Source organism: Sprattus sprattus (assembly GCF_963457725.1).
Source record: "Sprattus sprattus genome assembly, chromosome: 4".
Lineage (NCBI taxonomy): Eukaryota > Metazoa > Chordata > Actinopteri > Clupeiformes > Clupeidae > Sprattus > Sprattus sprattus.
This window is the reverse complement of record NC_137923.1, coordinates 47,066,862-47,090,175: the sequence shown is the minus strand read 5'-3', so window position 1 is coordinate 47,090,175 and position 23,314 is coordinate 47,066,862. Positions and strand designations below refer to the sequence as shown.

Here is a 23,314-nt window from a genome sequence, read left to right as displayed (position 1 = left end):
TTATACCATTGTGCAGACTGTGTTGAGGTTGGGGTCGAATCGGACTGCTTTGCCCTCCACCGATTTGGCGTTGGTGTTATACATGGGATTCTCAAAGGCAGCCTGTCCGTTGTTGTTTTCGTGAACTGAGCAGCCCGTGTACTGGGTCTTGGGTGTAGTCCTTAGGAAAAGAAAGGAAAAATCAATAAAAAGAAGGCATGAATAACGCAATAATAATAACGTGAGTTGTTACTCAGTAAAGTGTGGTTGTGTGTGTGTTCGCTAACACTGCTGCGTCTCCTGGCTGGAGACACTCACCGCTGTTTGTAGAGATAGAATCCAAAGCCAGCAAATATCAGGGCGAAAAAAGGCACAAGGATTGCTATGGCCACAGAGCTACTGTTTGTACCAATGGGTGGATGTGACGAGTTATTACTCTCCGACATGTTCAGACCTGTGGAAGAAGATGAGAGGACACAAACAGACAATTAGCCTGCGTGCTTGCTTCACATTTTGTCTAGGGATGCACCGATCCGCTTTTTTCACCTCCGATACCGATACCGATATCTGAGGTTTAGTATCGGCCGATACCGATCCGACACCGATATTAAAAAAACAGCGCAAAACTATGGTAACTGTGTGACCACACGTGCGAGAGGGAGAAATGAGGAGTGCATGACATGAGATCTTGGTGCACTTTTTGCTCATTTGCTACTTAACATCATGTCTATTCATCACTATCAATTCATAACATAGGCTAAAAATGATCACAAATAATGTACGTTCTAACTAGCGCTAGTGTTCATATTAGTTAGCAATCATATATCCGCTAGCGTCAACTTTTACGTTACATTGTAGAGGCTCAGCATGGTGACCTGTTAATGTATTTGCTGGTTCTAGTCTGTTAAAAGACCCACGATTACCAAAGCAGTATTCTTTATCTCCCTTTAATGTGCATTCATCAATTTCCATTACATGACGATGCATGTGATCCTACATATGTGTGTGCAATGAGAATGGGGACTAATTAGCACTGCACTGAATTACTTAGTTATTGCTACACGATAACAATTACACAACTAATATTACTCGATACATATAATTGTGGACATTACACAAGGCAACATGAATCTCATTCATAGCTCATCCAGTCGAAATCTTAATCAACATCAGGACATAACTAAATCTCCGCTTAGCATGCTAATCGCTACTAATAGCAACGTGCACTCATAATACACTACCTATATACATAAACATAAAAAAAAAAAAAATTGTGCAAAAAAGGGAGAAGGTCACCGATACCCGATCTAGAAATGTCTTCAATATCGGTACCGATACCGATACAAATATCGGATCGGTGCATCCCTAATTTTGTCTAAAAAATTGACTCAGTCAGAGAAGCACCTGTCAGAGAAGCACCTGCTTGATCTTTTTTTTTTTGCGTTTTAAGAAACATTGTGTACTAAGATAGGTTCAGCATATACAGTGTAAATTAAGTATAGACAGTTCTATATATAGATGAATTTTGTGATTAGTTTACTTTGGCTCAGGCTGTGAAATGATTACAGTGGAAAGTTGGAAACAAAACGATGCAGTACCTAGTCTTTGCAGTCCGAACTGTCCGTAATCTTTACCCTGTATGAAGCCTTGAAAGACATAGGTGGCGCCGTCAGGTTCTGCAGACACCTAGGAAGACAGAGAGCACAAGAGAGAGAGAGAGAGAGAGAGAGGGGAGGAGAGAAAGAGAGAGGTTCAGATGAAAGCTGTTAGGCTGCTACTCTCTGTGACAGTGATTTAGACCGCTTCAAAGGCACTACAGGGAATATGAAAAGACTTGAAAGGTCCATGAAAAAGAGTTCAGTGCGAGGAGGACTTTTTTTAGTGTGTCCTCATGCGAAGAAGTTCGACCGAAAAAGCCCTGCGATTATATACCTCCAACTTAATTATATGTAATCTACATGATAAAAAAAAAAACGATATAAGTGATCACCAAGCAATTGTGGAGTATCACCAAGCAATTGTGAATGAGTGTATGTAAGTGACACACATGAAGACTAACTTTATGATCACAAAGTAGAAGATAAATGGCTACTGGCATGCTTTTACAGCCAGGTGCCATCAACTTGTCCACATTACCGTCTGTCAAGATAGATTTAACAACGTTTCTAGAAGAGCTGTGTGGGTTTCTTTGAATATGTGAGGACGAGGTCCAAGCACAAAGCACTTACAAAACCGTCCATGGACCACGCCTCCTCTTTGAGCTTGCTCAGCGTGGTGTGTGTGGACGTTTTCACCTCGTACAGGAGAAGCATCAGACGAGCCTCCTGGCTCTTGTAGACACCTGGGGCAAAGGAGAACAAGCAGGACAGGGGTAACTAACAGAGCAAGGTCTTCTCCTCTTTTTGCCGTATCTCACACTCACCGAGACAGAAAACACTCAAGAGACACTGTCTAACCTCCAAAGCCATGAAAGTCTAGGAGAGCTAGGATTAATGGTTATAGAATATTCTATTCTTTTCTAAAATGGCGGTCTTGATTTGTGGTTGTTCTAGGTTGTTCTCCTTCTTGGTGTGCTTAGCATCATGACATGGCAAAAGATCCGTAGGAACCCAACGCCTTTTTCTGGCGGTGGGGAGAATGAGTCAACGTCTCCTCAATCATATGTGGCACGGCCTTGGCCCGCCATCATCCCTCCGAGATCCCACCGGCAGCAGACAGGTCCATCTCTCACGCGCTCACGGAGCCTTTAGTCACCTTTTCATGTAATTATTGGCAACGCTTGGCCAATCGCAAGTCCAATTTAAACAAGGGGGAGGGAGTGTGTGTGTGTGTGGGGGGGGGGGGTATTAATTAGGTGGTATAAATCACATGTCAGGGGTAAAGACAGAGAAAGGGGTGTGAGTGTGTGTTGGGTGAGGGGTTGGTGGGTGAGTGGGAGGCTGGGCAGAGCACGATGATGGAAAATAACGTCCAAAAAATGTCAAATCACATTAATATTTCATTACGGGGGAAGATGGAGGGGATGCCTCCGCTGCAGACGAGAGCTCTGGTAATGGAACTGATGGGGAGTGAAAATAAACATGCCCTGCTTTATGCCAACACATCCACCTCAATGGATGTTAATTTGATACCAGGCTTCTTCAATAACATGAAGGATTCCCAAGAACAAATAGACAAAGTCATTAATAACAAGCCAAACCTGTGTTCCTTGTTATACACAACGAAGAAGTAGTATTGCGCAGATATTTAAAATTAAGTGTTCAAGATAACACAGCATCAACAAGTTAATAGAATATCTGCCTTCTTCTCTCTTGCTATACACTGGAATTAAATGCCATAACAGAGAATGCTAAACTTGAACAAAGCACTAAATATTTATGTGAATTAGCGTAGCTATGTCAGTTATCAGACAGTGTCTATAACATCTGCCATTCTGTTAAACAATCAAAATGCTAAGTTTCATATTGATTAACAATCTATAACTTCAGTTTAATAATGGATTCACATGACAACGCAATGCCGATAACACACGGCGTCCGATAATTAATACCGCTACGATAGCGCACTGACTCATCCATTTAAGAGCAGCACCTTTGGCAGCCCTGTGACGCACCTGAGAGCAGGAGTTCCATGTTGCTATTGGTTAGCGTGACGTTAACTCTGCCGGTGCTGGCGTTAAAGCTTGTGATACTCAAAGTCATTGGTTGCTTCTTGCCCTTGTAGTTATAGGAGCCTTTCCAGATGTAGTTGGGAGCGAAGACGTCATCTGGGACTGGAAGAGGACAGGAGAGAATGAAAGGGTTTGGGGGGGGGGAAGAGTTTATAATTCAATCCAAAGAAAGAGAACAAAGAGAATTTTGGTTTATTCGTTTATGTCAAAGTTCAGCAGAAGACACACCACCCAGGCTAAATGTAAACTTTTGACTGACAGAGGATTTGCATGTTGATCGTGACAAGACTGAAGAGAGAAGAACAAAAAAAGGCAAAGAGGACAGAGCTGGGGATGGACAGAAGAGGAGAGAGACTGGAAATGTGAGGCGAGGTCAACCTGCCTCCTTACGTGAGTGTCAAACTGCCTCACCGCATCCTCCCTCCCTCATTAACTCCACCCTCTAGAGGAGGGTTTTAAGGACACTGTCCCCTACCCCCACCCCACTCGACCCCCACCCCACCCCCTAGCTCCATCAGGTGCCTCCAGTGGGACTCAGGTCTACCCGGCTCCATCCAGGAGCCAAGCAGGGAGAAAGAGCACATTCTTTCATAGCCAGTGCAACTCACCATTCAGCTTAGGGCTGGGCGTCCCTGGAACTGGTTTCATAGGCTTCTCAGACAGCTTGGATCCAGCTGAAACAAACAAGTGGCATCAATGACATTGTTTTCTAGGGACACTGTATACCCACTAAGTTATTCTACAACCAATACTTTGAATGCTGGCTCTCTCCATCTTAATTCGTTATTAATTCTGTAGATTCCATGTATACACCTTCCACTATTTATCTTGGAAGCATGTACTGTATGTATCATGTACATATGTTGCATTTGTGCGAACATGTTTTATCCGCTGATCCGTGTATGAATCCATCTGCTTGCTTCCCTTGTGCCTCCACCTCCTCAATTTTCTATCTCTATCTCTCTACCTGGCCGGCCAGATGGGTCCCCCCTTTGAGCTGAGGTTCAGGCTCCGGGCTCTGTAAAGCGCCTAGAGACTATTTCAATTGTTATCGCCGCTATATAAATAAAACTGAATTGAAATTACAAGTACTCCAACCTCCATCCAGTAGCTGGGCCTTGAAAAGGCACCACTCTGAGGAATAGTTCAAACGTAACTCCCCTTAAATATACTTAAGGAGAATAGGTCCTATAAGTCCAAATAAAAACATTTCAATCTTGGTAGATTCACCTTTAAAGTTCTAAAGGCAAACCTAGACTGCAAAGCAGTTAGCGTATCCGATGACTGTTCCTGAATCAGCAGTGCAGTGTGGCACTGGCCTCTGCAAAGTGAGTTTCTGGGCTTCTGGACTGTGGGGGTGGATGACAAGGCCGATGTGTCAAGCATTGTAACACTGAGCACACAAAGGCCTCACCCCTGAGTTGGGGATTTGGGCATAGAAACAAATAAAGGGGCAGAGAGAAAGGGAGATAGAGAGAGAGAGATGGAGAGACAGAGAGAGAGGGGGGAGAGGGAGGGAGAGAGAGAGGAATTAAGAAACAATAAGAGAGAGAATGAAAGGTAAATATAAAAAAGACAGTGGAGCCCAACATAATATGCCGTTCTCGGAGTCTGGCAAGGCCCACATCTGTAAGTGTTCGTGTTAACTGCTGTCGAGCCTTTGGCTAACAGCTGTGTGTCTGCGGTGGCTGCGGGGAAAGAAGAAACGAGCACAGAAAAGAGGAGAGGAAAGGAGAGGATGCACTGTGACTGCTACTGTGACTGCCACCAATAGGCTTTTTCACGCCACTGGAACTTTTTCAGGTACTAGGAACTTTGTCAGGAGTCCTGGATTCCCCAGGTTAAGTTTGAACTATTGAACTATTAAGTCAGAGTGGTAGCTTTTCAAGGCTCAGCTACCGGACGGAGGTTGTACAAGTACTGATCATCATGGACTGGTCAAATGTTACAAAAAACATGGGCCCTTTCTTATACTTATTTACCTTGATGGAGGCTATGCTTATTTTACCGCTCTAATTCAGATTCATGTGTTTCTGTGTTCTTGCATCAGTGTATGTGTTTGTGTGTGCCAGTGTGAGAGTGCATATGCAAACATATGTGTGTGTGTCTCTCAATATGTATACACGCGTACACAAATATACATAAAGGTATACTTGTATGCAAAAAGGTGTTTGTGTGTATCGGTATGTGTGTGTTGGCATGCACCTCTGCACACGGGCATCTTGCCACTCCAGGTGCCGTCGGAGCGGCATGCGCGGTGCTCGGACCCTCCCGACAGGAAGAAGCCCACCTGGCAGGTGTAGATCAGGGTGTAGCCGAACGACGGCAGGTCCATGCCCACCACCGACACGTGTGGGGGACTCTCTGGCTGCTTACAGGAGTGGGCTGTCAGGATAGACAGAGGAAAAGAAAGTCAAAGTCAAGCCAAAGAAAGAGAAAGAAAGAAAGAAAGAGAGAGAGAGAGAGAGAGAGAGAGAGAGAGAGAGAGAGAGAGAGAGAGAGAGAGCGAGAGAGAGATCAATAAGAAAAGGAGCGTTTGTAGTTCATCTTCCATTTGTGTCGCCTGTTTGTTGTCCATTGTGATGGTTGCTGTACTGTCTGCAATTATGTTTGTGCTGAATTGGAAACCCTAATAAAGTAGTAATGCTAGCGAGGGGTATTTGTATTGCCATTCAGGAGTGTGTGCCAGCGAGGGGTATTTGTATTGCCATTCAGGAGTGTGTTTGAGAGAAGGAGAGTGTGAAAACGGCAAAAAGTATGTCAGAAAGCAAGTGTACTGCATCACACCTGACATCTGAGCTTCAGCTAATGGTGACAGCCAGAGGAAGATGATCTTAGGACAGACTCCCCCTCTCTACTCCACACTGACCCTTTAGCCCAGCCGAGTCTCATGAGGTGAACACTTCTCACAAAAATGGCTGAGGCTCTCACCGCTAATTAAGCAATGGAAAAAGGAGCTAAAATACAGATAAACCGAGATAGAGAGAAGACTAGGGCCGACCAAGAGAGGGGGTGAGAGAGCGAGAGAGAGAAAAAGAAAGAAAGAAAGAAACGGAGAGCAAAATGACAGAGCACATGACAGCCCAGGCGTGCCTAGTTAGCTGAAGCGAGCTGAACGTTTTTTGGGAGGTAGCACATAGCCGTCTAAACGCTGACCAATGCTGGCACGCTTCTCTTACAGCTCCAGCTCCACCTCCACCACAAGCAATCAAGCGGCCGCAGATGCTCAGTTAACCCCCCCCCCTGGCCAGACCGTGTGGTAGATCAGGCCGGCTTTGATCAAACGGCCCATCTGAGTTCTCGTTTTGCTGACCGGAGTGGCCCCGGTCCAGCCCTTTCATCTCTCCTGCCTTTGATATGGCTCTTTATTGATGAGCAACAAACATTAGCAGTCGGGAGGCCTTTGTGATCACGAGGCCATCTCAGGTCAGCATGAGGTTACACGGGGTTGAGTCCCCTGAAAACACTCGCCCCGAGAAAACAGGACACAAAAAAAAAGAAGAGCTCCAGGAAATTTAGCGGGCAGACGTTTTCTTGTCATTATGCTAACCCTAGTGTGGAAAATTAGAGGAGAAAAACTAAACAATTTATTTTGTGAAAATCCCCCCCCAAAAAAAAAACTATTAAAGGGGTTAATCGCTCCATAATCACACAGCTATTCATAGACACATGATTGGGCTGCAGGAAAGCTCATTGTCGCAGCTTCGCTGCGGTTTCATACCAAGGACCGAAATAGCAATCAGCACAACAGTGACACAAGCAGTTGCAGCACTGACATATGAGGCAAAAATGTAATTATGTTTGGAAATGCTTCGAGTGAGCGGCAATCTGTCTTTGGCAATTGGGAAGCATCTGTGTTAGGAGAGAGGAGAAAGTTTGCCCAGGCTGCCTCGTTCCGCTTCTGACTTTGCTCTTGGTGCGACACGTGAATGCGTGTGAGTGTGGTCTGTGTGTGTGTGTGTGTGTGTGAGAGAGAGTGTTTCGTCAATGAGTGTATAATTGCCTGTGTATGTGTGTATAGTATATGCGTGAAAGGGGAAGTGAGTGTGTTTATGTGTAAATATATGTGTGGGTATAAGAGAGACGGAGGTTGGTTTTGTGTGGGTCAGTATGTGTATGTGTGTGTGTGTGTGTGTGTGTGTGTGTGTGTGTGTGTTTGTGAGAGTGTGTGTGTGTTTGTGTGTGTGTGTACATAAGGGGTAGCGTAAAAAAGAAGCATCCAGGAAAGGCCTCTGCTCTAGATTAAGAAAACACATGTGGCATCTCCCTGCTTGCTGCTGATAGGCGACCACATTTGAAATCCTTGGAGCAGACTCCGACTTAAGTTTAGGTCGAGGGGGCGCCTTTGTGAGAGTGTGTATTTTTTCCCCTCCTTTCCTTCTATGGCTGGGACACACTGTCGGTGGCCCCCTGATTGATGGCGGGGACTTGGGCACGGTTGAGAAACCTACAATAAAATAATGTGTTGGGAGAAAGCCGCCGCTAATAGCCTGCCCGCTCGCTAGGTGTGGCCCTTAGCAAAGACACAGTTCACAGCGCAGAGGCTAAGGAAGGCAGTGGGCACACTGTATTTAAGTATGTGAGTGTCAGCGTGTGTGTGTACAGATCTGTGTGTGTGTGTGTTTAGTGGACTAGAGAGAAGTGGAGTGGAGGAAAGCAGACCGGCTGTGGAGTTGGAGATAAGTGTGTGTTCTGAGCAGACACGGGCCAAGGAGAGGGAGGGAGGGAGGGAGGGAGGGAGGGAGGGAGAAAGAGATAAAGTGTAAAAGAGAGATATGGGGAAAGAGAGAGAGAGAGAGAGAGAGAAATTGGGAGACTGAGAGAGATAGACAGGGACAGAGAAGAGGGGGGAGAGAGAGAGTAAAAGGAAAAAGAGGGGAGGAGAGAGGAACAAAGCTGGGGAGAGAGGAGAGCCCCCACCCCCCTCTCATTCTCCCTGCAGGTGGAATCCGAGTGTCACCTGGAAGGAGTGAGCAAGGAGCAATGCATGCTGGGAAATATCTTTCATCACACGCAGTCCCCCAGCGAGTGTCTCACGCAACTCCTCTCCCACCTAATTCTTGCAAGTCCCCACAGCAGGGAGGTAGAAAAATAATCTAAAGGAGTGTGTGGGTGGGGGTGTGTGTGGGGGGGGGGGGGGGTGGAGAAATAGAAGGGACAAGAGAAAAGAACCTGATCATCTCTTACTTCCCAATAATATCAATCAATTCACAGAGCGGCAGGTTATTAAATATGCCTCTCCGTTGGTGGAGTGTGTAGTTCATCAGGTAAAATAATGAGGCCAGTTGGTTCTTGTCAGCCTGCTGACGTCTTGGAGCGCAGAAAGAGCCAAGATTCATAGAATATCTCCCTGCTACCTAGGAAACCACTCACTGGCTCTTTTTCCACTAAGTGCAGCCCCACCGTGAAGAACGAACGGAAGCTCAACCTGAATTATGAGCAAACAATGTCAATGCAGCGTGAGGGGAAAGTTGAACTATTAGCACGCAGGTATTCATAAGGTGTCATCTCACCCTCCACTAAATCCCCGCCGCCGCCGCCGCCACCACCCCTCCATCCCTCCTGCCTCAGTTGCCTTGGCGCCTTTAAAAACTTTTAGTTGCGGTTCCAAACTCCAACTCATCATCTTAAAAATGGCACAGCTAGCCTCGCTCAGTCACTTTTATTGGATTTTTATGGTGTCCAGTCCGGACAGGCTGAAGTAGGGGAGGAAAAATTTGAACCGTGTGCCACAAGCAGAGAACCAACACTGGCCTGTTATTTGATCCATTTAGCTCAACATATTGCTAGCGCTTGGTTACTGATAGCTTTTATATAAAAGAGGGCTGAATTTAGCAGAATATCTTCTAGTTTTTTTTTTTTAGTTTGGTCAGCATTGCAAATACTTTGGCTGGACGTTTTTGTACAGATTTCCGTATCAAGTATCTGTGACGGTGCACACAACTAATGACATGGGAACAATTAATAACAAAAACTACAACAAAAAAACACACCTATCTCAACTCACCAAGTTTCCAACTTGATGAGCTGGTTATGCAACCATGAAAGCATGTTATTTCATCGACCGGTTCTAATGAACAAATTTACATATGGGTCCACTCTATTTGGTTGTCATGGGAACTCAACTATGAGGTGGCAATGTCACCTCTTTGGACACTGACAGTAGACGCTGCATCTCAAACACAGTAGTTTTACTTTAGCTTTAGTTTGGTCAGCATTGCAAATACTGTGGATGGAAATTTTTGTACAGATTTCTAGTGGTCCGTATAAAGTATCTGCTTACAAGTGACGGTGCACACAACAAATAACATGGTATCTAAATATAATTAAAAATACACCAACAAACCCCCCCCCCCCCCCCCCCCCCAAAAAAAAAAACACATCCCTCATCTCACTAAGTTTCCAACTTGATGAGGTGGTTTTGCAACCACTAAAGCATGTCATTTCATCGACCGGTTCTTAGGAACAAATTCACATATGGGTCCACTCTATTTGGTTGTCATGGGAACTCAACTATGAGGTGGCGATGTCACCTCTTTGGACATTGACAGTAGACGCTGCATCTCCAACACAATAGTTCTGCCTAAACCTTTCTGCATCTTTATAATATGGGGCAATTAATGCTCATGGGAAAAATCTCATAATGCAATTGACAAATCGAGTGAGCACCCCTCCGTTTAGAGATCTTCCCTTAATGTGCTGGAAGCTGGCTGCTGGGGAATCATGTCATGCTTATGAACTGCAAAGCATCAGAGCCTCAAAATAATCCCAATGAGTCAAAAACCTATTTCATACAGTCATCTGTACTCTCTGTGCAAAGCGCCCAGCTATACCCTAATCCGTTAGCAGTCTAAAGGAAACGCACAGACAATGGGTGATGGGGGTGATGGCCCAGTTGTTAGAGAGACAACAAGCCTTCTCAGCAGGAGGTGTAATTCCCTAAATGATCTCACTATGGAGAAAGGCTGGCCTAGTAGTCTATGCAAAATTCACCGGAATGTGGGCACAATGTATGACTTCATGCCAGAAACGAAACGAAACAAAGCAGAGTTTTGGCATAAGGTTCACCAAGGCTGTGGATATGTGCTGTGTGTCTGGAGGTGCAGACGACAGAAGAAAAAACAGCGAGCCCAGAATACTTTCACATCCACGGAGGTAGGAAAACAAAACACAATGGCAGGGAGCGGCTGAGAGTGAGGGCAGGTGAGGGGTGGGTACCCTACTTACGGATGCACTCGGGCTGGGTGCCGCTCCAGGTGAGGTCCAACTGGCACAGGCGGGTGGTGGAGCCGAGGAGCAAATGGCCTGGCTGGCACTGAAATGCCACCATACTTCCCACCTGCCATGGACAAAAACACACACACAAACAAAAATTGTTAGACACGGCATTACAATGCGTATTCTAGAGTTTATACACGCATACATGTACAATACATAGACACAGACAACCAAACACAGATGTACAAACACATGTACACACACACAAACAAACACACACTCACTCTCTCTCTCTCTCTCTCTCTCTCTCACACACACACACACACGCACACACACACACAAGATAACTAATCCCCCCCCCATCATGTTCAAAAACACTGGTTGTGAGCAAAAAGACAGGCCATTGGCATTGCTTGTTTTTTTCTGAATGCCTGGATGAAAGTGATTCACACAGTCACAGCTCATATGTCTCACAACATGATGCCCCCTCCAGGTGAAACCACTGTATCAGAAACAGCTCAAAGACAAGGATGTCCCTTCTCTAAAAGCCAAACATATGGCATTAAGAAACAAACAAAGCAGAAAAAAATTAAATAATAGAAAAAAAGTACCCCGATTTCCTGAGGAAAGCAGACGTCACAAAGCCTCAGTTTCAAGACAGTGAGAGAGAAGTCAAACAACCCAATTCTTCCTAGTGACTGCAGACAATAAACATTTATGTCACAATTATTCCTCTGGCAAGCGCTTTTTATCCTTCAGTCTGAGTCAATTGAACAGTAGCGACATTGAAAAAAACATGCATTCCTATAACAATCACAGCGGCTGTGAAAATCAGCCATGAGATCATCACACTCAATAACCACAACAATAAACAGGCCCAAGCAGTAACCCCCCACAGACTACAGAAGCATCTCCCAGAAATTAGCCATCTTTGACGTGTTTCTTGGGGCGCTATTAGTGCTAGTGATTGGTGCTGTTATTACTGGTGTGTTAGACTACCCTCTTCCTTTGACATGGCAGAGGGCATCGCCTCACACACACACACACACACACACACACACACACACACACACACACACACACACACACACACACACACACACACACACACACACACACACACACGCACAGACACACACACACACACACACACACACACACACATCAACCCTGCATGGGCGCTTGGGAAGGGGTGAAATATTAAGACCTGTCACAGGATGACATGGTGGCTTCACACGTTAATTGATTAACACGTCCCTCTTGCGGCACGAACATGGACGGCCGGCTAATAGACACAGAGGTTTATCGGCAGGATACACTATCTCCCCCCTTCTCTTTCACTCTCTCTCTTTCTTTCTCTGTATTTCTCTCTTTCTCTCTCTCTCTCTCTTGCTTCAATATCATTAAGCCCCAGAATAAAAGGGAGGGAGGGCGGTGCCGTTCCAGGCCCTTTCTTAGGAGCGAGTCAAATGATTTATGAGTGTGAAAAGCCTGATATTTCCCCTGCTCTGCAGGCTTGGCAGGACTTGACCCAGCCGCTGCATTAAGGCCTTGAATTGTTAATGGCCGTCGCATCTGAGGAGGAGAAGGGTGGAGGGTGGAGAGGGTGGGTGGGGGGGGGGGTTTGGTGTCACATAGTTTCTTTCTGTGTATCCCTCTTGACTTGTGCTATAACCAAATTATTTATATTCATTTGGACGAGGACGACCCCAAGCTATTTTCAGGCATTTTCTTTTTTTAGTGGAGGGGAATCAACAAAGTTGTAGCCGCAATTACCATCTCCAATTGTTGTCTGAGTGTGTGTGTGTGTGTGTGTGTGTGTGTGTGTGTGTGTGTGTGTGTGTGTGTTTATGTGTGTCTGTGTATCTTTGTGTACAATTCTGCCCTTTGTTTCCGTTCCACTAAGCTCATTATGGCATAATAATATTTAAACATGGGATGAGGCCGAGCGTCATCCAAATAATAGGACCCAATTAACAACGAAACTACCTCGTAACATCAACACAGTTTCCGTTGGGAGTTTTTAACTTGTATTGACTGTATCACAGAGCAGGATGCTGCAGCTTGTGGATATTCTTGTCCTGTGTGACACCTGATTATGAACTAGAACTGGCTGCGGTGTCCTCTGCTCCTTTCCTGCGGTGGTTGTTTATGCTGCCGTTTTGTCTGCTGGAAGGTGTGATGTGGGTGCACAGTAAATACCGCCTGAGTGAAGGCAGCAGGGAGAGACGCACAACTCACGCTCATTACCGACATGAAAGGGGAAGATGCCTGCCTGCCTGTGTGTGTGCCTGTGTATGTGCCTGCCTGCCTGTGTGTGTGTGTAGGGCCCTGCTGGGCAGACAGTGTGGGGCTGTGGTGGAATGCACAAATGCAAATTTACACACACACACACACACACACACACACACACACACACACACACACACACACACACACACACACACACACACACAAACACAAATATCACACGTACACACTCCCTGATGAGCGCGCACAAGCATAAACTTAACACACACAATATCCAATTCCACGTCCTACTGTAAATACAAAACAGAACCTAATACACACAAGTGCACAAGCATAAAAAGATCAAAGCTAACAGCCCAGCCTGCTGCTAAAATGACTCATATGCTCGGCTTGCCTCCTAAATGCCCAGCTTGACATCTCTGTGTGAACTTAATTAACTATATCTCTTAATTACACTGACTGGAGTGCTTAATCATTAGGGTCAGAGCCACCTTTTTTCTCCATGCCGTTACCATCATCATCTTCATCATCATCATCATCATCACGACCACCACCACCATCATCATCATAATTAAAAAAGACAGACTTGTAATCATCATTGCCTCCACTGCTATAGTCACTAAAGTGCACATCATCACCACTGAGTCATTATGAAGCCAGTGGAACCCGTCCCTGCTGTGGGTGTGCCAGGCCCAGGGCCTCTGTGCTGTGGTTCTCCTCACTCACCTTGAAGCCAAAGGTTCTGTTCATGGAGCCCGAGCGAGGTGTTCCGGGGTTCTCGCAGGTGGTGCGGGTGGGTTCTGCACATGAGAGAGGAGAAGAGGAGGAACGAAGAACAGAAAGAAAGGCAGACAGAGAGAAAGAGGGAGATAAGATAGATAGATAGATTACTTTATTGATCCCCAAAATTAAATTGCAGATTTGCTGAAAGGACTAATATCAAAGAGTGCTTCAATCTCTCTGGCTAGCTGAAACAGAATCTGGCCCTTTTCTTGTTTGGAAGGCATAGAGAACCTGAGAATCATAGATAACCCTTATTCAAGACACGACACTTTGCTGCTTGTTCGCTCGTTCACCAGTCCGCCAACCTCTCGCGTTCTGAGCTCAAAGTTCTCGTATCTCCGCCGCCGATGCCTTCAGAGAGGCCTCTCGTTATCCTGATGATTGCAGGCCTGGGCCCATGTTTATGTAAGTGCTGCGGCAGTCACATTACAGTGATCTTTATAGCGAGGGGAGGGGGAATGAGAGAGAGGAAGAGAGAGAGAATAGAGAGGAGGAGGAGGAGGAGAGAGGGAACACTGATGACCTCAGAAGCCCCAGCAGGGGGCAGTGTTGCTCCAGCACCGGGTGGGGAGTCAACAGCGGCGGGGCGCTGATGGGGTTTAGGCGAGGGGGAGGGAGGGTGGTGGTGGTGTTGTGATTGGGATGTAGAGCACATCCCTGCTGGCTGACGCACAGAGCTGGATCCGATGCAGGCGGACGAAATCACAGCGCTCAGCGTCGGCCTCAACCGCCTCTTCCCCCTTCCCCTCCTCTCTGCTCCTCTCCCCTCTGCTCCTCTGCACTCCTCTCCTCTCCTCTCTCTCTCTCTCTCTCTCTCTCTCTCTCTCTCTCTCTCTCTCTCTCTCTCTCTCTCTGCTCTGATCTGCTCTGTATTCCTGTGTGTGTTGTAATATTGAATCAGGGGCTGGAAAATGATCTATAAAAATGGGATTTAAGGAAGATGTTGATGGGGGCGGAGGTGTGTGTGTGCGGGGGGTAGGGGTTTGAGAGCATGTGTGTGTGTGTTAACCGAGCTGCGGCCTTGTTCTTGGTTTGAGGGGAAAAAACATTAAGAGAGGCTGAGAAGTGTACACGTAATCCACTGTGCGCATTGTAAGCTGTGATAGATATTTTTTTCTACAGCGTCTTTGCTTCTAGGTACTGCTTTGCTCATGCCAAATAAGATCCACTGCACATAAGTCAAACCAGGAAATGACCATAACTCACATCATGGCTCTAGCACGAAGGTCAGCTTGCACTCATGAAAAATAAAGGCACATGCTAGTACTTCAACTCATACAGACACATTTAGTCAATTCTCCATAAAAAAATTGTAGTGGCTGTAATGCCGTGGAAAAAGCATATGATGAAGTGATTGCGTAACTGCTGATAAGACATGGGGTAGAGTCTGGCGAGTCTTATTTGCATGTTTCGCTAAACACTTTAGCGGACTAACCAGATAACAATGGATTACCTAAAAGATATCCAAGATCTTGTCTTAGCCGTCAATCGAACCCCAATAAGCAGGTGACATCTTATTGAACGATTATTCAATTACTTACTCAATTATAAACAATTATTTCTACACTTATTGATGTTAGCTAGGTGCATCCTATAAGGACACTTAGGCTAGGCTGGTAATCTAATATGCACACTGCTTACGACAAACTCTGTGTTAATTACTCTCACTACAAAAGATAGGAACGGACAGAAATGCCTATGATTTAGACTCAGGGAGAAAGTAGTTGTTTAAAGCTATAAGATCAGAACAAAGGGGGACTCTTGAGTTGCTGAGACCCCTTGGGCTCAGCCCAGTAGAGGAAGGCTTTAAAGTTCTGCTGAGAAGGCTCTGATGGGGCTGACCAGTGGCTGTATCGAAGCAAACTCTGCAAAGAAACGTACCTTACTGCCAACTTAACTTTATTTATTATTTCAGGAAAAAGCTTCTGTGTACCGCACTTAACCTTTCAAGGAGAGAGAGGTTGGGAGTATGGATTGCATTGGCACCCTTAATTTGTGTACTGTTGTAGAGAACAGTGGAATTTTAATTAAATTTGCTTTCGGGTTTTTTTTATATTTAGGATGACCATTTGATTCGGGGGAGAGAAAAAAACAAAAACAGTCTTCCTCTTACTCTTCATATCGCAGGGATACCTTTTCAACAAATACTTTTTCACAGTTCAGAAGATTTTGAATCTCATCTGAGAAGGAGTGGAGTGGAGAAGAAATGGACCAAAATTCCACTGGAACTCAGTATGGCAGCATATGTGCAATGAGTTGTACTGCAGGCTACCGCAGTGGATAGTTATTTTTTTCTTTGGTTCAGTGAGTACACCCTTTGATGCGATTTAGCTTCCTGAAGCCATCGGTAAACAATTCATATCTGTGCTCCATTACTCTTGCCTGCCAACTGCCTACTCCGTTTGAGGGCATTGGAGGGACTGCCCTCATTCTTTTTTTTTGTTCCTCTTCTGGAATAATGTTATCAATAAGGCATTTGTGGCTGCTGGGCCCAAGTTGGCCAGGGTGCGAGTATCGCACCCCCCCTTGTGTGTCTGTGTGTTGTTTGTGCGTGTGTGAAGGGCTTCACAAGCTGTAGTTAAGACTATCGATGGAGGACAAAAAGGCATGGAGGGTCTAGGTTGAGCTCCTTTCATGTGAGGACAAAAGACCAAGGCCATCGCATGTGGGGTCCCTATTATTTATTTGTTGCCTCCTGAACAACTCGCCGACGAGGTCAGTCCCCAGTGAAAGGACAGCGCCAGTGTAAGCCACTTAACACAGCACAGGTGTGGGACAACAAGAAACACAATGGCAAAATCAATGCAATGCCTGGCTCACTCCCTTTGTTCCCTCAAAGTTCCTCCCAAGTTGCACCTATGCTCCTTACACGCTTCATTAAGCACACTCACCCCCTCCCCAGGCTCTTCATGAGAGCAGAAAGTATACATCTAAGGAAGAAATGAAAATGGTTAACAGGCAATCCATGACCTAATGTGATTAATAAAGGCCGGATCGGGGAATGGTTGTAGAAGGTAAGGAGTCTCATAAGCAATACATCACGGTCTCCATCTTTGGGCAGTGGTGGTGGCGGAGGCTCAGGCTTGGAGCACATTAAAGAGCAATCATGGAAGCGGGTCGGAGGAAGTCTCCTCAGCAGAGTTTCATTTAGCTGATACCGCTTGGAATATGCACAGGGATCCGGCGCGCCAGCGTGAAGATGACACTTGAGGGAAAATTGGTTTGCTGATCAAACCCCCTTCGATTAAAGAGTGTGTGTGTGTGTGTGTGTGTGTGTGTGTATGTGGAGAGCGGAGTGAGTTTATGACTCTTGAAATGTCACTGGATGAAAGAAGTGTCCTTGGACGCTGGATTTCTTAGCCGTGTTTACCTCCCTTCCACTGACACTATGCTACCACTCACTGTTTTTTAGGTAAATGTTCTCCTGCCTCACGAATGTTTCTTCGTTACTAGCTCTCTATATGACTCAGTCCGTGACTCAGTTGGTCTCCGCGGATCTGGCCAAGGTGGAGGACATCTGCCAGTGTCCTGTCATGTCTTGCGGTGTCTCTGAGCAGTGTGGTGAGCATGAGTACATGAGTGATGTCTCACTCCATCTCTCTCTCTCGCCCTCTCTTTTCTGTGGGAGAAGTAATGGCTGCTAATGAGCGTCTGACACCTGGGCGCTTGGAGTCTCTCTGTCCTCCCGCACTCGGTGCCACGCTGTGCCCGTCACACAACGCAAGAGTGCCCCAGCTGGCCCTGACTCAGGCAGGCCACTGCAGAGGTGGCATCCATTAGAGAGAGAGAGAGAGAGAGAAAGAGAGGGGGAGAGAGAGAAAGGTGGAGAGCGATGGGGGACAGGGGGTTTAGAGAGGGACAGAGTGGAGGAGAGAGCGAAGGTGGCATGTGAATGGAGAGAGAGTTTGATAGAGAGAGAGAGAGAAGGCATAGACAGCGAGAGACTGAGAGAAGGGGTGGATTAGGGAAAGACTGCGAGAAAGGGAGAGTTGGGGCTAGGTATTGGAGAGTGTGTGTCTCTGAGTGTGTGTTTCTTCTCTGATTGTGTTTCTTCTCTGAGTGTGTCTTTCTTCACTGGGTGTGTTTCTTCTCCGAGTGTATTTTTTTCTCTGAGTGTTTCTTTTTCTGAGTGTGTGCTTCTTCTCTGAGTGTGTGTGTCTTTCTCTGTGTGTGTTTCTTCTCTGAGTGTGTGCTTCTTCTCTGAGGGAGGATCTACAGCTGCCTCTGAGACATAACTGGGCCTCATCTGGGTGATGTGTGCACCGCTTGTGGCCACACTCCCTCTGTGAGGCCAGAAGAATAGGGGAAGAATGGCGGTCAGTGGGATAGAGCCCTGGAGGGATAGAGTTCTAACTCATTTAGCCATTTAGACTGCTCACAATCCAATTCCCATGAGTAGTTGAGCAGTATGCTAGTATGACTACACAGACCAGGCCAGCAGAGTTGCCTTCTTTTTCATTCGCACCTCGAGCGGGTATGCAAGGGGGTGAAATGCCAGGGTTCAGACCTAACTTGTTGGCATGTGCTACGTTCCGATATCAATACTTCCATGAGTATACTTATACGCAGTACACTATCCGCACTTACTAAGTACGCAGATTCTCAGCAGGTGAGTGTTGTTCCAAATCTAATACTCCGTGGTGCACTTACCGGAAATTACAGAGTATACCTCCCTAACGAATTCAGACAATTCTTTGTTAATCAATCACGGCATAATTGCCCCCGCTCGTCAAGCGAAAAGTGTCCGATTAAAAGTGCACCAACGGGCTATTCCCGGGTGGTGGAATAGCCTGTGTAACGAGCGCCTGGAGCCTGCCCCCGCTCGCCAAGCAAAAAGTGTCCCAATTTAGTGCCTCTTCGTCGGTCTAACTACAGTCCAGGGTGGGGGGATTGCCAGCTGCTTAGTATAACTGCCATTCAGAACCAATGGTAATGCTACCAAGCTAGGCTAGCTAGGTGTGCTACCTGTCGGTATACATCGTTAAAAACCACCAAAATACTCATGTCACTGGCTTTAATTTTAGAATGGCATGTTAGTAGTACATTTAATATCAGTACAGTTGTTTAATTACTGCTGATATTGACATTTATGGTCCGTAGCCTTGTGGTCTATTGACTCTGCTATCGTAGCCACCGTAGCCATCATGTCCGCCATTGATTTTGAAATAAAATGAAAAGCTCTGCTCTTCCGCTACGTAGACAAGATGGCGGCCGTTGAGGGTGGAAAGTGTACCTGGTTCCACACTCAGCGTTTTGACCGTTATGAGGGCGACATCTGGGTCCTTTGGGTACGCTTCTTTTCGCCGCGATCGAAATTGGAACACCCTACATACTCAAACTAAGGATCGTAGGTACGGTAGGTATGGATATCGGAACATGGCATTGGTTACAAATAACCATGTGTTTGTTTGTTTGTTTGTTTGAGGCAGACACCATAGGAATAATATGCATGTTGGCAACAGCAAAACTCATTACACACACCTTTAAACTGAAATTGAGTTAATGTGTAGATTAATGTCTGTAAATACCTGGGTGATACATTCCTAATTTCCATATTTCTGTCTAGATTTTACTTCTGTGCTTCTATTATATTAGGTGATTGAAATTACAATACAGCACTGTTATTTGCAATATTTCCTTACTTCCATATTCCGTATTGTATTCCACATTTTTATCCAATAAAATAAAGGTCCTTGAACTTGAACTCTGCCTTAGAAGTACAGTAAAGTGTGCTCATGCATACCTACTGCGAGGAACCATCAAATCCACGCTCACAAAGCCAAGTTGTTGTCTTGGAGACAAACAGTGTGTGTTTGAACAGCACTCAGGCAGGTCAAATTGGCTTACTACAAAACTCTCGTCAGCCTGTCGGCTCAGTCTCTGGTATATGGCTTGTCAGACAGTACTGACACACACCGTAGGGACTAGGGACTACCAGACAGTGCTTTAGTAGCATTTACATTGAAGCACTTACAGTTTTCACAGTCCTAAATGCCTCTGTGGAGCACCTACATCAAGAGGTGCTTACAAGTGTAGAAGCATCTATCCATCACCATGTACTGATGACAAACCTATCAATGAAATGCTCCCAGTGAGGGTGTCATCTTTTGCAAGAGGCAACACTTTTCCTCTGGGCCTTCCCTGGTCTTTGGAAGCATTCAGTTGAGTTCATCATTGAAATATACATGGTCAATTTCATTGCTAGAAACTTTTTATTTGGACTATTACTTTTAATTGACTATGATTTGATGTATAAGTGAGCCTGATTTAAGTGACTACAAAGCCAATATGTAAACAAATTATAAGGTCACAGACACAATGCAATGAATCCCAGTGGTAGGTGGTCGTACCTATGCAGCGAGGCTGTAGTCCACTCCACGTGCCCTCAGCCTGGCAGAAACGCGTGGTGCTGCCCACTGGGATGTAGGGTGGGCTACAGCTGAAGGATACCTCTGATTGGTAGATGAAGCTGCGGCCCTCCCTCGAGCCATGGGCAGGGACTCCAGGATCACCACAGAACTTGGCTGTCAAAAAAAGATCAGACACCAAAAAAAACCAAATCATCAAAATGAAGCAAGTCACATCGGAATTTGTGTGCGGCACAGGTTAGCTCAGAGCCAATTTGCACTCTCCAGACGTGATGACTATGCAGCCGACCAGACAGACAAATTGTATTTGTTTTCTTTCAAACACTTCAGTGAGTTTAGATTTAGCTGATACAACAAAAACCTGAATGAAAACACCCACCCATCTCTGCCCTTCATGTGGGTTCAATCAAACGCTTAATCCAAGTCTTCGAAAGAAAAAACACAATTTGAGCCCAGGTTTTGTTCAGGGATATTGTACATTGAAAAAAAAGGAAACAAACAAACAAAAAAGGAAAGGCAAAAAAACAAACGCTTAGCCAGAAAAGTCCTTCTTTCTTCGCGGGGTGAGGGTTGAGGGGTGAGGGGTGAGGGGTGGACATACTCTGAAAACCTGGCGTGAAGTGCAGAGAGGCCTCAGTTGCCACCCCCACCCTCTGAAAATGTCCGTCTCCCCAGGGGCCAATCAATAAGGGAGGGGGGGACACGCTGACGTCACTCCAAGGTGATACATAATGAATGGAGCCACGCTGCCTCCTGTGCTTGGGAACTAGGACTACAAACTTTACTTTTTCTTGATGAATAATAGATACACTGTCAAGAGATACAAAAAAGAGAGTGAGCCAGAGAGAGAGAGAGCGAGAGATAGAGAGAGAGAAAGAAAAAAATCTGGATGCAAACTACAAAGTCAGAGGCACTCTTTCACTCTCTCTCTCTCCTCTGCAGCAAAGTTAGGTGGTGGCCCCTTACTGTTGCCTGCTTTTTTACCCTTTCTCTCTTCCCCCTCTTTCCTTTAAAGGTTTGTGGGTTTGGGTAGGAGCACCTAGCTGATTAACTTGCCTTTTTATGTTCCCTGTCATCTCCTGTTTGAAGATTGAGACGATATACCTCACTGGGGAGGTATAAGATATAAAGATAAGATGCTATTAATTATGTCCCGATTATGAACTTATGTCTTCAATTCTTCTCTCATGACTTGGCCCTATGCTGACTGACATGGGAGGACACCACGGGATGCTTGACAAAAAGGTAAACACATATCATCAGTGATGCAGATAGCGAGCCCGAAAAGGCTTTATAGGAATCCCAACAGATGCGCTGACAGATCCCCTTGACGTTCAGAAGCTTCCTAACGCCAAGATGGCCTAATAATTAATGAACAAATGAAAAAAGGAACGAGCGACTGCTTTGCATTATTCATACAAATGTAAGAGGCAGCAATCACGGCCACTGTGTTTCTCTGGTCTTGACAGCCTTGCTAAAGTGCTACATCCTTAAGCATACCCGTGGTGGGGTAATGAAGGGTGCAGAACCGAGCGCTGACCGCTCCCCTTCGCTTCGCCTATCTAACTATTCTGATGATTCAGCGCGTTGTGTCTTTTGCCAGAAGCGTATGCGACCCTTTGTGCTGAGGAAACAAAGGTCAACGGGGCCGTTTACCCATCCGTGCCAAAAAGAGATGGAGCAGCGGCTTTCTCTTAGTAATGAGCGGGTAATGGTTCAAAACCGCTTGGAGTACTATGACCACCAAAAAAGACTAATTTCCCAATTGCTGGGGAACAGAAACACAAAACAAACTCATCTCTGTATTAAATCGATAGTATTTACTGTATATCCAGTCTTGAAACTTTTTCACACTTTGAGACACCAGAGTTAGACCGAAGTTTGAGATATGACGAAGCTTGACTGAAGTTTGAGATATGACCGTAGCTTGACTGATGTTTGAGATATGACCGAAGCTTGACTGAAGTTTGAGATATGGCCGAAGTTTGCCGCGCTGAGATGGTTTGGGTTCACGCCATGTCCTGTGACCAAGGTTTGTGTGTGAATAACTTTTCAGCGAATCACGTTATGCTGACAACTGTTTACTATGTGTCCAGGCAACAAGGCTTAGGAAGTGTGAATGGCCTGGCAGTCTTCATGCTGCTTACCCACTAGCTTGCTAAACACCGACCTGTAAATGACAACACGACATAAAATTGAATAAGAGGGAGGACTCTCTCATTCTTTAAGTCCCCTTTATTAAGTAGAGCCCTTGCCTTTCTGGGGACTTAGAATGATGCCTGGCCGGCAGGTACTTACGCAGGCACTGCGGGACTTCGCCATGCCAGGAGCCGTTGCCCACGCAGGTGAGGTAGGCGGGAAAGGAGAGCTCGTAGCCGGCGGTGCAACTGTAGCTCACGCTGGTGCCCCACTCAAAGTCGCTGCCCTCCAGGACGCCGTTAGAGATGGAAGTTGGCGCGGTGCAGGTGACGGCTGCAGACGGAGAGATAGGAAAGCAAAGGATGAGTGAGGAAGTGAATGAAAGGAAAGACCAAGAGAAGGAGACACATGCTAAGCCCACACCCTCACCAGGAGCATTTCTGCCCCACTTCAGTACATGGTTAACAGCTGACTAAGCTCGACCATCAACTATAGCCATTGAGAGGAAATAGGTCTACATAAAACCTCTTCTGAATACAATAAAATTCATAAGAACTTAAAGAGAGGAAATACAATTATGTCTCAAAAGATTGGTTGCCATAGCTGCCATAATACTGGGTTAGCTTTTAAAACTACTGTATTTTTCATGGCTAATTTATTGCCAAGTTACTCCACGGAGACATCTTCCAAGGATTTGGAGGCAACAGAGTCATTTCACCGCTAGCACTAAGCAAACCAAAAAGTATTTCGTGTGTGTGAGTGTGTGGTAGTGTGTGTTTGAGTGTGTGTGTCTGCGCGCGTGTTGATTTTTTGGGGTCTTTAAGGCAACAGATTCCCCTGGAGCCTCACTGAGCAACTGGCAGGCAGCGGGGGAGCGCACGCTAGGAAAGGAGTAAAGGCAGGGGGC

At 45.8% G+C, this 23,314-nt stretch overlaps 1 protein-coding gene across 1 annotated transcript in view; it reads right to left on the bottom strand.

The window, feature by feature from the left end:
• The window catches only part of csmd3b (CUB and Sushi multiple domains 3b), a gene marked incomplete at its 3' end in the record, with an annotated part of 385,413 nt that continues 362,099 nt past the window's right edge, over positions 1-23,314 (bottom strand). Inside the window, exons 60-70 of the mRNA XM_080837924.1 lie at positions 22,567-22,740; positions 20,251-20,424; positions 13,844-13,917; positions 10,877-10,988; positions 5,855-6,034; positions 4,258-4,323; positions 3,593-3,751; positions 2,208-2,320; positions 1,578-1,665; positions 298-433; positions 1-160 (exon numbers count right to left, since the gene is read on the bottom strand). Of these exons, the coding sequence (XP_080694050.1) occupies positions 1-160; positions 298-433; positions 1,578-1,665; positions 2,208-2,320; positions 3,593-3,751; positions 4,258-4,323; positions 5,855-6,034; positions 10,877-10,988; positions 13,844-13,917; positions 20,251-20,424; positions 22,567-22,740 (1,436 nt within the window). The remainder of the gene's footprint in view (positions 161-297; positions 434-1,577; positions 1,666-2,207; positions 2,321-3,592; positions 3,752-4,257; positions 4,324-5,854; positions 6,035-10,876; positions 10,989-13,843; positions 13,918-20,250; positions 20,425-22,566; positions 22,741-23,314) is intronic.